We start from the raw sequence: 15622 nt of genomic DNA on the forward strand, positions 1-15622 counted from the left end.
ACATGCCCTAGATATACATTGCAAGAACCCGTGATACATCTGATAAAACAAATGCATATCTCAGTATATAAAATTCAGGATTGAATTTTACAAGACAAAAACTATACCAAAATACAATACTTTCTACCAGCCACTCTATACCAATCAATTTACACCAATACTTCTTTATCTCCTGGGATTATAAATTGAAACACAATGAGAACATTGTGGGTGTACAAAAGCCTTCCAGTGTCACAGAGAGATGCCAAAGCTAACACACTGGCATAAATCAACAGAAGACAGGAAATAAGGGTTAGAGGAAGACTTTAGCAGGACCAACCTAAATAACGAAACTCCAGACTACTCTTTTTCATAATTTTCAAGGGTTTTCTTTTTGCCTTAATCATCTAGGTATTTACCTCAGTTCTCTGCTTATATTAGGGATTCTTAACCTTTTTAGTATTATATAGTCCTCTAGCAGTATGATAAAGCTTATAAGGATGCATTCTCAGAATATCAGTTTTAAATGCATAAAACAAAATATATAGCTATCAAATTTTTTAAAAAGTTCACAGACCCATCTTAAGAATCCATGAATAAAAAGAAAAATATGGGAGTGAATAACACTGAAAGCTAACATTGCTTCATTAAGGTATTAGCTCCTTTCAGTACCTAGACATTATTCCTTATCCAGAGGGAAGGCAGTTATAAGTGAAATCCCTGGGACAATAAGCAGATAGAATGGGGGAAGAAATGGGAAATTAAAGTCCCACTGTTTCCTAAATTCCTGTTTCAGAAATTTAGAAGACCCCTAGGGACTCAGCAACTCCACAATCTACTCCAGGGAACATAAGAAAAAGAAAATCTTCTGGAATGTACCATAAAGCTAAATAAAATTTTAAGTAGTTACTTCAATTCTCAAGGCAACAAGTACTAAACCCTGAGAAACGTGAGCCTTATCTCATTTTTGTTTATTTTTAATTAATAATACCAATGCCTCATTTCCATATAGCCCTGTGTGCTTGGCAGAAGAAACTTAGCCCTGTGCATCTACATTTGCATTTGAACATGTTAACATCTTAAACTAGTAGAGTTTATGGGCCCCAGAATGACTGAATATCCTATCAAGAAGCCTGACAACATAGGGACAAAACTCAGGATGTGTCTCTATAATAGGTACTGAGTTCAGCCAATAAAATTAAGGACCCCACTGGGAGTCAAGACTAAAATCGCTATGTGGAAGTTAGTGTAACTGAATTAAGCAATTTATTTGTATCATTCCATTTTCCAGTTCCTATAGCTAGCTATCTTAGGGGGGTGTATTGAATTTCAAAAAAATAATGGCAAACTGCTTTTGCAGCAGTTTTCTGATGATTTTTAATATAAAATTAAGTGCATTTTGTGAAGGGCTCAGTCCATCAAATATGGAGAAATAAATCAAGCTCATGTAATATGACAGCATTTGAGAAAAAAAAATTAATGCTGGCTGATTCATACTTCACTTTTGGTTTGAGGTTCAAGGAATGGCACAGAACAAATTAAAAACATGAGAAGCTAATTACATTCCTGTTTTAAGTAAGCACTGATGGTCAATTCCCAGTTGTCCCCAGAAAATCAGGCATAAATGAAAAACAAGTGGAGAAATGGTGTTTTCACCCTTTAACAACACAGGGACAAACAGCTGAGATGCCTGACTGCTTTAGAGTCATGTGTGATGGATGGTACAAACAGAAGAATACAAAATGCACAGTGAATGCAAAAATATCTGTGGTCTAAAAGAACTTTTGCTCAAGAGGTTGGAGGTTTTGTTATTGTAACCACGTTTCAGCTGGCACTGGAGACCTGCTTCTAGTTAATTGATCTAAAACATTCTTTTGAGTAATTTAGAATCTGCTTAGATATAATCTTTGAGACAGGGAACAATGTTGAACCATTTAGCAAAATGCAAAATAAATCAGCCTTTTGCACTTTTGATTATTACCTGGTACAATTTCAAACTCAAGGCATTCTTACCCAGTATCAAAGAATTTTCCATGTGTGTTATGACAACAAGCTTGATAACAGTTGGAATGGCCCTAACTGGAGATGCCTTCTGTGAAAACCCTCTATTTTAATTTAATACCTGGTGGATCTCTAATTCTTGACAGAGAATTGGCTCCCAAAAGTGGGAGTTTATATAAATATATGCCCAACCCTTCCCACCCCATACCACTTCGCCCACTTCCACTATGACCCTGGGTGCTGATTCTGGGTCTTTGAATGATAGTGGCAGTGAAGGGCCAATTTAGAATTTCAATTCATTTCAACAGCCTCTGAAATTGATGTACTCCTTTATCAGAGCTGAACACATCACATTATTTAAGCAGCGGACCAGAGCAGCATTGTAGATTCAAAGAGGGTTCAAAGGCTCTTGTCTCATCTATGTCTATTGCTACCTTATTACAATTCTTATTCCAGTCTCTGTTTCCTACTCCACCTTGCCAACAACCCCATAGGAGAAAGCAAACCACAGAAATAGGAACAATCCCATTTTCATCTAACACACGTAAAATCCAAAGTTAAGTTGTTTCAAACTAATTAAATTGAACATAAATAACTTATAAAGTGCATAGTCCATAGAAATGACAGCTCCAGAATTTTTAAAATGAACTATTGATTTAAAAAAAACTGGAAGTGTTATAACTTTGCACACTTTAATGTGATTTTATAACCTTGGTTCAAAACCGGATTTGGTTTTCCCTTGATGCTTTAGAGATATAAGTATAAGTAGTCATGGACCTCAATTTCCTTTAACTATAGGTATGACGGGCATTCTTTAGAGCCATACATTTCCAACTACTGGTACATTTTTACATCACCTGTCACTACAGACTCCAATACTTACTAAGATATTTTCCAAGCAAGATTAGTTTCCTATCATAGAAGACATGTGTAAGACATCAAAATCAAGCATTCCACTGAGAAAAGGGAGAGAAAATGAAAATGTTGCAATTTTCAGGTAATTCTAGTATTTGAAAATGTCACAGTCGCCAATGGATCATATTTAGATTGTTCCTTTTGTGTGCTGAGACACAGAAAAAGAAAAGTTGGTGTAGATACTTAGGGAACCCCCCACCAATTAAAGCCAGAGACTGCATCTAAAACATACACCTTCCCAAACTCACAGAAATATTGTGACTATCTAATTAAAAACCAAGCAAGGAATTTGGAAAATGTAGAATACTATAAAAGTATGAGAAAATATTAATTTTTCTATCTTCAAAGAGCTTAAATGTTTTCTCCTTTACTTCTTAAGTCCTTTTTAAAAAAGAAGTTAATGTAAGTAGCTTATTGGCTAAAACTTCATTTTTTTTCATAATACAAAATAAGACATAAGAACCCACAGCATTATTTGTCCCAGATTCCTCTTCTATAAATTCGAAAACAATTTTTGCTAAACTCATAAAGTTGTGAGGAAAACATTTTGTAAACTGTAAAAAGCTGTATGTGTATCATTATTACTGTTGTTATTAATATTGTTATCAATAATAATATGAAATAAGGGAAAATACCTTATTTCTTCTTTCCTATGTGAAAGAGTTCTAATGTGAAAATAATAAATATACGCACACATCTATATATACTTGGGGCAGATAGGTAGTATAGTGAATAGAGAACTGGGCCTGGAATCAGGAATTCAGGAAGACCTGAGTTCAAATCCAAACTCAGACATTCACTAGCTACCTTATGTGTCTCAGGGCGAATAATTTCATATCTATTTGCCTCAGTTTCCTGAGCTGTAAAACAACAACAACAATAATAATAGGGGTATCTAGGTGGTGTAGTGGATAGAGATCTAGGCCTGGAGTCAGGAAGTCAGGAAGACCTGACTGCAAATTCAACCTCAGACATTAGATGTGTGACTGTGGGCAAGTCACTCTCCCTATATTTGCCTCAGTTTCCTGATCTATAAACCAAGGATAATGATAGCACTGACTTTCAAGGGTTGTTCTGAAGATCAAATGTGGTAATTTTTGTAAAGAATTTGGAAACCTTAAAGAAGTACAAAAATGCTACTTCTTAGTCTTATTATTATTATTGATTTCTACAGAATGGTTAATTTGTATTTTTTTTTTAATTCAGTACTTAAATGAAACTGTTTATTGTCTGACAATAAGCTAGGTAGTGCAGTGGATGAGAGATTCTAGGAAAGATATTTTGGTTGTTTTTTTTTCTTCTTTCAATTTTGGTATTTATTCCATTAGTGGATCTCAGAGTCAGGGTTTATTTGCCCTTTTAGGCTTTAACCTTTTAAAAGTAGAACTACGGTTCCTCACTCTCCAGGATGTAGCCATCTGTTCAGCCACACTGGCCTGGCCTTGAGAAAATACATAGGAGTGAAAGCAGTCTTCCAGAAGTAGGCTGATCTTGCCATTCTTCCACTCCTCTTCTGGATTTCTTCTGGTTCTTCTTATGCAAAATTTCTCCTGCAGGAAGTCTTTTTTGCTCCTTTCTTCCTGCCCAGAGGCAGAACAGCTACTGCTGATGTAATGGAATTCTAGTGATGAGCACACTGCAGTTCTACACCAGTCTCTTGGTTTGGGACACGCTTATTAATAGATTTGTTATAGATCACATCAACAATACTAGTTTTTTTGAGTATAACCCTTGGAACCCCAGAAGAAGTTGCCCATGTCCAGCCTCAGTTCCTGATACTACTTGTTGCCACCTGAGACTGACATTGCATGACATCAGTGAGGGTTGATCTTGGTGTTGACTGGTGGGCAGCCGAGTTCTACTTGTGCCCCTGGGGGTAGGGCTTCGGCTAATCCTCACTCTTTTTTTTTTTTTTAAAGCAATCAGGGTTAAGTAACTTGCTCAAGGTTACATGGCCAGTTATTTCTGGGTGTGGTGCTAAGTATCTGAGCCCGGATTCGCTCCCCCAGGTCATCCCAACACTGGAGCCAGTGCTCTTACTCGCTGAGCCACCTGGCCACCCCTAAGCAATTGGGGTTAAGTAACTTGCTCAAGGTTAAATGGCCAGGTGTTTCTGGATGGGTGCTAGGTTTCTGAGCCCATATTGGATCCCCAGGTCATCCCGACACTGAAGCCGGTGCTCTTACTTGCTGTGCTACCCGGCTGCCCCTAATTCTCACTCTTGCAGGGCTTGTGACAGTTGTCCTTTAAAATACTTTTAAAAATGCTCTTTAAAATATTATTTTCTATTTGAATTGTGCATTTTAATGTATATAAGCAGCTTATATATAGCTAGAAGAAATCGTGCAATATAATATAATGCCAACAGAATAATCAATCAATCCCTAGTGGAATTTAAGAATTTGATGGATACCCCCAAATTCCATTTCATTGCTTTTCTCCAGCCCATACTTGCCTTAAAACACTCTAGAAATAGGTATTCATAATCTTCTAAAGACCTTCAGAACTAATTTCATGATTTCTCACATTTCATGCAACATTCATAATTCAGATAGAAAATAGACCAGATGATGTCTGAGGGCCACTGTGAGGCTCTGTGAACAGGTAATTTTGATTTATACTATTATACTTTATGAATTCATTTCTGATCTCTTTGGAGATGGAGAACAACTGTGCACTATTCTTTTTAAATAATTATACTTAATATAAATCAAAAGAGTTATTATAATTTGCCTTTCTCTTTGGCTATATAATTAGATATAGTCAGAAAATGAGAGACACTGATTTTCAAAAGTTAAATGGATACAGGTTTTGGAATACCAAAAGAAATAGGTTGCTTTTCAGGTATGTAGTCTTGGTTGCACAAAGTCCAGAAGACACGAATAGGGAAACAGAGATGAAGAAAAGAAAGGTTTATTGGTCTAGAGTGAAAAATGTCTACAGAATGGTGACAGGCAATACATAGAAGGTATGTTCAGACTGATGAAAGTGACTAGAGAGAAATGGAAAGCAATGGAAAAATGCTGCAAGGTTCTGAGGAGAGGAGAGGTGTGGTCATAAGAGCTACTAGTGGCAGTAGAGAAGGCAGATAGAAAGGAAAAGATGCCAAAGACCTAGATAGGAGACTGAATTATTATATAAAATGAGTCCTTAAATCTGGCTGTGGTGGTGAGAGGAAGGAATGGAGTCATGAGGTGTTATGGTAGAAATACCAGCAGGACTTGGCAGTGAGTGAATATTCATGACACAGAAGAAAGACCAAAATAGGATCTGATGATGGGAATAGCAAAAGGGTAAGGATGAAAGTGATTGAGAAATGAAACCAAAATAAGGGTATTCAACTTTGAGACTTTGCTTCTGCTTTCCCTCTCTACTGAGGGAAGAGAAAGAAACAATTTCATTTATCCAACAGCTGTTTATTAATTGTTATGTTTAGGGCACTGTGCCTAGGAATTAGGAGAAATTTGACTAAAAAATAGGACATGGTTCTTTGAGCTTATACACTAATAAGGGGCAAGTACACAAGATATATTATTTGGTAACCCAATAGTTCTAATGGTTGGCTGTGTGGTTGTTGTCCCTTGTTCTGGAAGAGGACCAAAATGACATCACTATGTTGGGGTCAAGTGTGTCTGACTGTGACTGATCAGACCAATATGAGCTTGGAAGGCTCTACCATAGGTCAGGGGCATATGAATATTTGTAGCAAAGATGTCTCTAAATTTGTGCATCTCATGTTTATATGAATAAAATGACTCTAATAAATGTATGATGTAAGAAGGACACCAAGAACAAGGATTACGGAAGTTATAACCCTTTACATCTATTGGAGGAAAAAAGCAATTCTCCTTTTTTGGCTCAAATGGTGTCTTGAGTTCCTCTGCAAATAACTGATTCATTTAGCCATATAATTATACATAAGTAGAGAGGGTATAGGACTGTTGATTCATTGGAAAGTGGGGGGGAGCCTTCATGGGATAAATATGTCTTTTTCATAAAGCATTATACCTCAACTTTCTTTTAACTGCTAATTAGCCACTCTGCCTTTGACTGGGTAATTAGCCACAATCTCACAGCCAGTATCCCTTTTTCCCTTCCTCTTCTTACTTTGATCTAGTACTTTTGACTGAAGTGTATAAAAGAATGGGGCAGCAGAAATGAGTTCTTACTGTCAAAGCCCAGAGTCTCACAGATGGGCAAATGTCAACTAAAAACACTGGACCATACATTTTGGATTTTCCATTAGCTGTAATGGTCAACAATGTTTCTACTTATAAATCTGTAGGTGATTTATGGATTCAAAAATATAGTCTGTTTTTAATTAGAGATCTTAAAAATAGATTCTGTATACTATTGAGTCTTCCTTGCTTCCCCTTCATCTACACCTGGTCACACTAAGTGACTTGAGATCTACATCAAACTGACTCATTTTTTAGAAGTCTGCTGGCAGAGTTCCACTCTGAACAAAGGCTTTGGCACATTGGTGAGCCAGGAAAGTCTTAAGTTGACTTTTAGCCTGCAGGCATCAAAATTCAGACAGTCAGCAAGCAAGCACTCAGTATAAGTTTCAGATTTGTTAGGGAAGTCAAAAGAGGAGAGTGAAATCGGAGTCATTTGCTTCTCTCTATTGAATCTTGGACTTCCTTGTACTCTTTCACCTTCAAGAGGCATGCATATAATAATGTTCTCTCCCCTAAGAGGCTGATACTGCACAGGAATTCCCCTTCCCTGGGTAAAAGGCAATTTCCCTGAACTCTTGAACTCAGAGCTGCTAAACAGGCAACTCTCAAAGATGGTGCTAGCCAGAATATTCTCCTGCTATTGCTAGAAGGCTGCATCTCTATTCATACCACTAAAGAAATGCCCCTTTCTACCCAAGAAGCTAGTGCTGTGGAATTTTTACCACTTGGCAAGGGGCCATCTCCAGGTGTCCTGACTTATGTCTTGCCACTGGACTCAAATGACTCTGGAGAGTGAGGCTGGTGACTTTGCACAGCCCTTCCTCATTTAAATCCAATTCACTTGCAAATCTAAGTATCATCTTCTTGATGTCATCGGTCCTCTTGGCGAACAAAGGACAAATAAACCACTTGTCCAGCTGGTTGCCCTCTTCACAGCTTCTGTCAGTTAAAGAGGTTATGAGCCTCTCCTTCTCTCTCCTCTTTCTGGACTGGAATTCCCTTCTTGGGACTGGTAGGCATAATATTACATTCATTTCCCTGGAGAACTTCTCTCATGCGAGTCTAAGACCCAGGATCCTGCTGCATTCTGATCTGTTCTCCATGTAGGGTAAAAAGAGAAAAGAAAAAGTTCCAAGGGGATAAAGGCCACCGTTTCTTCCTCTCTGTTACTCTCTGTCTTTATAATATTCTAAGTATATTAGAGCTCCTCTTTGATTATGTTTCTTCCCTCATCCCCTTGAGGTTGTAAACTTTTTGATGACAGAGACTGTTGTTTTTCATTTTTGTTATCTTTTTCCTTGCACACATAATAAACATTTGTTGAATGGATGTAGTGCACAGTCCTGTATGACTAAAGGACTTCACCACAAAATAATTCAATTTAATCCAATCTTTCCCTCTCTAATTCAGTTCAATTTTTGGACAAGAATGTACAAACTCTCTTCTACACTTCTACATTCTTTTGCAAATTCATGAACAGTAGGCAATTCAATAATAGCCCCAGCCCAAGCCTCTGTGGTTCACTGTTTGGATTTTGATTGCTTAGAATGAGATAGCAATTGTTTTCTGCTTTGGGCTGAAACTGAGGGATTTCCCATCCGAGACTGATATTTTTGTGATGGCAAAATCTTCTGTCTCAATTCTTACCTAACCGTTATTCATTGAATGGTACAGTCTCAGACAAACTGAGATGTGGGGGGAAAGACATAATTTAGAAAGGCCAAAGTCATTAACTACATCTTGGGCCAGTCATCTTTATTGTTTGTTTGTTTTTGCTTTTTGCAGGGCAATTGGGGTTAAGTGACTTGCCCAAGGTCAAATGACTAGTTTTGTGTGTGTGTGTGTGTGTGTGTGTGTGTGTGTGTGTGTGTGTGTGTGTTAAGTGTCTGAGGCCGTATTTGAACTCAGGTCCTCCTGACTCCAGGGCTGGTGCTCTATTAACTGTGCCACCTAGCTGCCCTTGGGCCAGTCATCTTGATTTTTGTCTCCACTGGACTTTGATGACTCTGGAAGAGAATGAGACTAATGACTTTTCTCAGTTCTGCCTCATTTAAATCCAATAAACGATCGAGTCAAGACATCGCCATCATGGTGTCATTGGTTCTCTTTGAGAATGAAGGACAAACAATGACAGTGGGAAAGACTGCTAAAAACATGGTAGAGAGAACCTCCTCTAGTGCAAACTCTCTTTAGGCAGAGAAGACAGCTTTAATAAGCAAGCATCTCTATGGCACCTTCCATTAGGATGAAAGAAAAAAGTAGCTCACCTTTATGTACAGAGGCTCTCTAGGGTGATCAATAAGAATGCAAGTTTTTTCCTCCCACACCGGATTGAGATTCTTGTGTATTATTTTACTTCTAAAAACTTCTTTTCCTCCAATTTTAAACTTCACGTATGGATCACTTGTCCCTGTTTAGAGAGAGGCACAATGATCCACGTTAATTATGTCATCATGCAAACAGGAAAGGTGGCTCCAATCACAAAATGTGTAACAGAAGATCATGAAGAACATCCTATGAGAAAAATAAGACTTACAGATCTTTTGTCTTGTTTTCCTTACTGAAAAATCAGTCAAGATATTATTATATCTGGACAAGTTTTATCTTCTTTATAGGGAAACCTTATCCTAGTACGAATAATTATAACAGCAGCAACAAGGGTTTCTATACTGAGATATTTAATTCAAGTACTGACAATAATAACAGACGGTAACATATATATGTATATGTATAGTGCTTTGAGAGTTGCAAAAACACTTTAAGGATAACATGTCATTTGATATGATCCTCACAACAGCCCTGACAGGTAGGTGCTCTTATTAGCTTCATTTTACTGATGAAAAACCTAAGACTGTGGGGAAGCTGTCACTTGCCCAGGGTCACTCCACTATTAACTAACCTTTTTTTTTCCTTCTGCTGCTATGCCCTTAATTTTATTGTTTTTTTTTCTTTTGTGTGAAATCAACATCCTTCCATGCATGGCATAGATTTATAGTAAAAGAACCTGGCTTGGCATCCACCTATTCCACTTGTTACTTGTATGACCTTGGGCAACTCAAGTGACCTCTCTGGGCCTCGGTTTCTTCATCTGTAAAATGAAGGGGTTCGAATTAATTCCTTAGAGGTAATTTGCAAATTACCTCTAAATTAACTTCTATTTCTAGCTCTATGGACCTATAATCCCTACAATATGATACAGATATTGCTAGTTTTTGACTCGAGGCAGAGGGTGGCTTTTTTAATGCTAAGTAATTGCTTCTACAAGGGTAACTTATTTGAAAAACTAACATGGTCAAAAAAGCAATATTCAATTCAAGTTGATGATGCCAGAATTAAAAAAAAAGTTTCATTTGACAAATGAAAAGAGTGAAGGTATTTTAATGGACAGTGCCTTCTTTTTCATTACAGCTTCACTTTTAATGCAAAGGGAGTAAGGATCGCTACATTAAACAGCTTGCCATGAGAAATAATATATCATAATCTGCCTGTGAGAGGTCGCTGCAATTTTCTGCCCACTTCTCAGTTACATGTTCCTAATTACCTAGGCTCAGATTGCTCCTACCTCCACAAGGTAGGGAGAGGTAGGAAGAACCATATAAAGAAGGATATGACTCCACAGAACCATGTAAAGCTGCAAGAGTGAGGCAGAAAACATCTGTTCAACATCTGGAGCCTTGCTCCTGGAATCCTGTCCCTGCTGCAGTCTCCTTACTTGGGGTCCTCATCTCTTTTTGCTCCAATTGTTCACCCTGAATTCTGGAAAAGACACTTGCTTGCCCCCTACTAAATCTCTAGCCCAGTACTTCATCGTGGTCCCTGGTGAACCATGGCTTCTCAAAAGACTAAGGGAGGGGTGGCTAGGTGGCACAGTGAATAATAGAGCACCAGCCCCAGAGTTAGGAGGACCTAAGTACAAATCCGGCCTCAGACACTTAACACTTACTAGCCGTGTGACCTTGGGCAAGTCACTTAACCCCTATTGCCCTGCCTTTCCTCCTCCAAAAAGACCAAAAAAAAACCTATGGGATCAGAATATCAGCTCTGGAAGAGCCTACAAAGAAGAAAAACATCAAGTTTGGTCCTCTGGTTGACTGTCTGCTGTCTGAGAACTAGCTCAAATGGCAGAAGCTTATTACTAGGAAACCTGCAAGATGATGAGTTTGTAGGCTACAGCAGCTCTTGAAGGTTATCTAATAAGTTAATGTTAGCTTACGTTGAGTTGATGTGTGAAAGACTCCAAATCTACTTTACCAAACAAAACAGGGCCTTAGAACCCCTTCCAAGATATGTTTACGTAGATAAAAAATATGAAAATTGACTATAATTGTCTGTGTTCAAATAGCAAAGTAACCACGGTATTAACTGTGCAATGTATTACATTAGGTTTCAGGGGGAGAGATGAATAAATTGAAGTACATGGTCCTAACCTAAGGAAATCACATCCTTATTCCTTCTGTAGTATAGGAGGATCTGTCTACATTCTATAACTCTCATTCACATCTCCACTCCTAGTAATGTGGCTTCCAGCCTCATCACTCAACTGAAAGTGCTCTCTCCAAAGTCAACGACCATCACAACTGCTAAATCCATTGACTTTTCCTTTTTCAGTCTTCATTCTACTTAAACTATTTTGCATCTTCATAAACACAAATGATTCCTTTCTGGATATTTTCTCCTCCCTTGGTTTGAATGGCATTGCTTTTTTTTTTAAGCAATTGGGGTTAAGTAACTTGCTCAAGGTTACACGGCCAGTTATTTCTGGGTGTGGTGCTAAGTATCAGAGCCCAGATTCGATCCCCAGGTCATCCTGACACTGGGGCCGGTGCTCTTACTCACTGAACCACCTGGATGCCCCTAAGCAAGTGGGATTAAGTAACTTGCTCAAGGTTACACGGCCAGGTCTTTCTGGGTGGGTGCTAAGTGTCTGAGCCCGGAATTCGATCCCCAGGTCATCCTGACACTGGGGCCGGTGCTCTTACTTACTGTGCTACCTGGCCGCCCCCATTGCTCTCTTTTTCATCCTCCTCCTTTATCTCTCTGATCATTCCATCTCTGTCTTCTTCACTAGATCATGGATTCCTGTTTCTACCCATTAAGCATGGGAATAGCCTCAAGGCTTTGTCTTGGACTGTCTTCTGTCTACATTTTCTCTTTGGATGATCCCACTAGCTTCCCTAGGCTCAATTATCACCCCAACCAGGTAATTCCCAAATCTATATATCTAGTCCTAATTTCTCTCCTCAACTCTGCTCCTTCATTAACAAAGGACTAATAGACTATTGGATATATTTACCTAGAAGTCTCAGGCAACTGAAACTCAACATGTCCAAATCAGCACTCATTATATCTCACTCAAAATTCACTCCTTTTCCCAAACCTCCCTATTTCTGCCAAGGAGAATGCCCCCATCACTGCCATCACTGACTCTACGGAAACATCACTCTCATTATCAGATCTGTTGTAAAGTCTTATCAATTCTACTTCTATCACATCTATATTTATTCCCTCCTCTCTCTTGTCATGTGACTTCTAACTTGGTTCAAGCCCCCATCACATCTTGCCTAGACTATTGCAAGAGTCTTCTAAAACTGGGCTCTCTGTTTCTAAATCCTCCTTCCAATCCATCCACTGTCCCATTACCAAGCTGATATCTCTAAAACAACGATCTACACACTGTTCCCTTACTCTTCAATGGCTCCCTATTACCTCTAGAATAAAATACAAAATCTTTAGCTTGGCATTTAAAGCCTTTACAATCTGATTCCTAATGTCTTTCCCCCTTATTTTATACCCCTCTCCCCTTCATGCATAGGATGTTCCCATCAATCAAACTTCTTAGTTGCTGCCTATACACAACATTTCATATTTTACCTCTGTCTCTTTGCTCAGGCTGTCTGTCTCCAATATCCAGCCTGTACTGGTTCCCTTCCTCCCACATCTTAGAATCTCTCACTTCCCTCACAGAATAGCTCAAGAATAACTTCCTAAACAATGACTTTCCTAGTACAGTTCTCCCTCTCGCACCCTCTGTAAATATCTTCTGCCTCCTGAATTACTTGGTATTACATCTTGTTAACTTGTTTGTACACATGTTTTATCCCCCTAGTATAATACGGCCTCCTCAAGGGCATGTGATGATTTGTCTATATGAGGGGTCTTTCTGCTATTAAAGCCTGATGAATGAACTGCATTGTGCATGTGGTTCTGCTATTGTTTTTCACTCATATCCAAATCTTTGTGATCCCATTTCTTGTCAAAGACACTGGAATGGTTTGCTATTTTCTCCTCCAGCTCATTTTACAGATGAGGAAACTGAGGCAAATAGAGTGAAATGATTTGCCCAGGGTCATATGCTAGTAAGTGTCTGAGACTGGATTCAAATTCAGGAAGATGAGTCTTCCTGACTCCAGATTCAGCATTCTATCCATTGTGCCACCTACCATAGAAGATTTTTAATAAATGTTGGTTGAATTTTTTAATCTAGGGAGATGAACATGCACAGATGAAAAAAAAAACCTTGTGAACACTTACCAAAAAAGGCCCCACAAGTGCAAATTGATAGAATTTGTGGTTCACTTGGCTGGAGCTTAGTGCTAATGAGGCCAGATGACAGATTCAATTAAAAACCTTGGCCAGCCATACCCCAGATGTATTTCACTGAACCACAAAATGAACTGGGCTAGAGACTGCAAATGGCTCAGTACAATTCCATAACAACTAGTGGAAAAACACCTCAAAGTGCACACTCTACTCCATGTGGGTCATTCCTGTCAATGCATCACCATCACTTCCTTATTTAATACTGTAGAATGGAGTTTGATAAATTCCTCTTTCTAAAGCACTTCCTGTGACAGATGCTATGTTCTATTTTTAATTTTTATTACATTTTTACTTGAACAAAGCCTACCTTATTTTAAGTCCCCTTTCAAGCTCTCAACTTGACGATTTGGACTGGTTTGGATCCCTTATCATTTTAGGTGTTTCTTTTTGAAATATCCAATCTCTTTATTTGCTATGTAGAGAACTGGAAACAGAGCTGAAAACAGGGTGGGGCAACCAAGAATCAGTCTCAAGATCCAGCAAAAGTGTTTAATAAATGCTTGGTGACTGACTTCATAAATATTTTAACAGCACCTAGTTTTTTTAGGGCTTTTTTTGGTCTGTATCTGTGATTTCCCTGATGAATGGAACTCCCCAAACCACTTCCAATGCAGGTATGAACTCATTTCCAATTCATATTCTTAGAAAGTTACTGGGGATGGGAGGGCACTAGGTCAAAGTGATTTGCCCCCATTATCCTTCTAGGAAGTGTAAGAGGCAGGGCTAGAATCCAAGTCATCTAGACTTCGAGGTTGATTCTTTATCCACAATACCAAAGTGTATCTACTTTCAATGACTTAGCAAGATTAATGAATTAAAACAGCAAGCTATCGTGCCCCATGAATAAAACACAACTGCCAACACAGTAACCAACATCCCCCACCTCCACCTCAGTCAGTCAGTCTACAAGTCAACAAGAATTTATTAAACACCTACTATGTGCCAGGCAAAAGATAGTTCTTGCTCTCAAAGAACTCACAGTCTATTAGGAGAAACATTACAACCAGCTTTGTGCAAACAAGGTATATGCAGGATAAAATGGAGATAATTAACATAGTAGAGGACCTAGCATTAAGGAAGCTCAGGAAAGGTTTCTTATAGAAGATGGGATTTTAGCTGGTACCTGAAGCCAGGAGATGGAGATGGCGAAAGAGAATTCAAGGAATAAGGGACCCCCAGTGAAAAGGCAAAGGCAAGACATGGAGCATCTTGTGAATGTAACACCAAGGAGGCCAGTGTCACTGGCTTGCAGAATACACAGTGGAGAGTAAGGTGTAAGAGTACTGAGAAGGTGGGGGAGGGCCTGGTTGTGAAAGACAGTGAATAGTAAAACTAGGATTGTATATTTGACCCCGGAGGCAACAGACAACACCTGAAGTTTGCTGAATAGAAGGGTGAGGGTGACATTTTAAGAAGATCGATTAGACACCTAAGCAGATGATGCACTGCGCTGAGGACAGCCTTGAGCCAGGGAGACTAAGCAGAAGGCTAGTGCAATAATTCTGATATGAGGTGATAAAGATTGCACCATTGTGTTGGCAATGTCAGAGGAGAGAACTTGTCACAATTATCTTGTATTGTTTTTCCATCAGAAATCACACTTAATTTTCTCATGCATTTTTATGCTGCTTGCCCCAGGAACCCATATTTCTAATAACAACTGTTCTTTTTAAAAATTCAACTGATTTAAGTTGATTAAAGAATGTAAGAACTAATGATTTTTTTTCAATTTTTCTTTTTGTTTTTGGAGGGCAATTGGGGTTAAGCGACTTACCCAAGGTCACATGGCTAGTAAGTGTTAAGTGTCTGAGGATGGGTTTGAACTGAACTAATGATTTTTAAAAGAATGTAATAAAGAAATAGCACTGAATTTGTAATCAGAAGACATCAGTTAAGACTTCTGCCAATCACTTAACATATGTGGGCCATGGTTTTCTCATTATTAC

The 15622-nt window shown here is 38.6% G+C and overlaps 1 protein-coding gene across 6 annotated transcripts in view; it reads right to left on the bottom strand.

Annotated features, from left to right (window-relative positions):
* The window catches only part of MCTP1 (multiple C2 and transmembrane domain containing 1), a 495837-nt gene that overhangs the window by 350488 nt on the left and 129727 nt on the right, over positions 1–15622 (bottom strand). For all 6 annotated transcript variants that reach the window (XM_069085117.1, XM_069085113.1, XM_069085116.1 and 3 more), the window contains exon 3: positions 9344–9486. In XM_069085117.1, the coding sequence (XP_068941218.1) occupies positions 9344–9486 (143 nt within the window). The remainder of the gene's footprint in view (positions 1–9343; positions 9487–15622) is intronic.

Source organism: Petaurus breviceps, unplaced genomic scaffold (genome assembly GCF_028583685.1).
Source record: "Petaurus breviceps papuanus isolate PSGF00001 unplaced genomic scaffold, PetGlider_PUasm1.0 175, whole genome shotgun sequence".
In the NCBI taxonomy this organism is placed as follows: domain Eukaryota; kingdom Metazoa; phylum Chordata; class Mammalia; order Diprotodontia; family Petauridae; genus Petaurus; species Petaurus breviceps.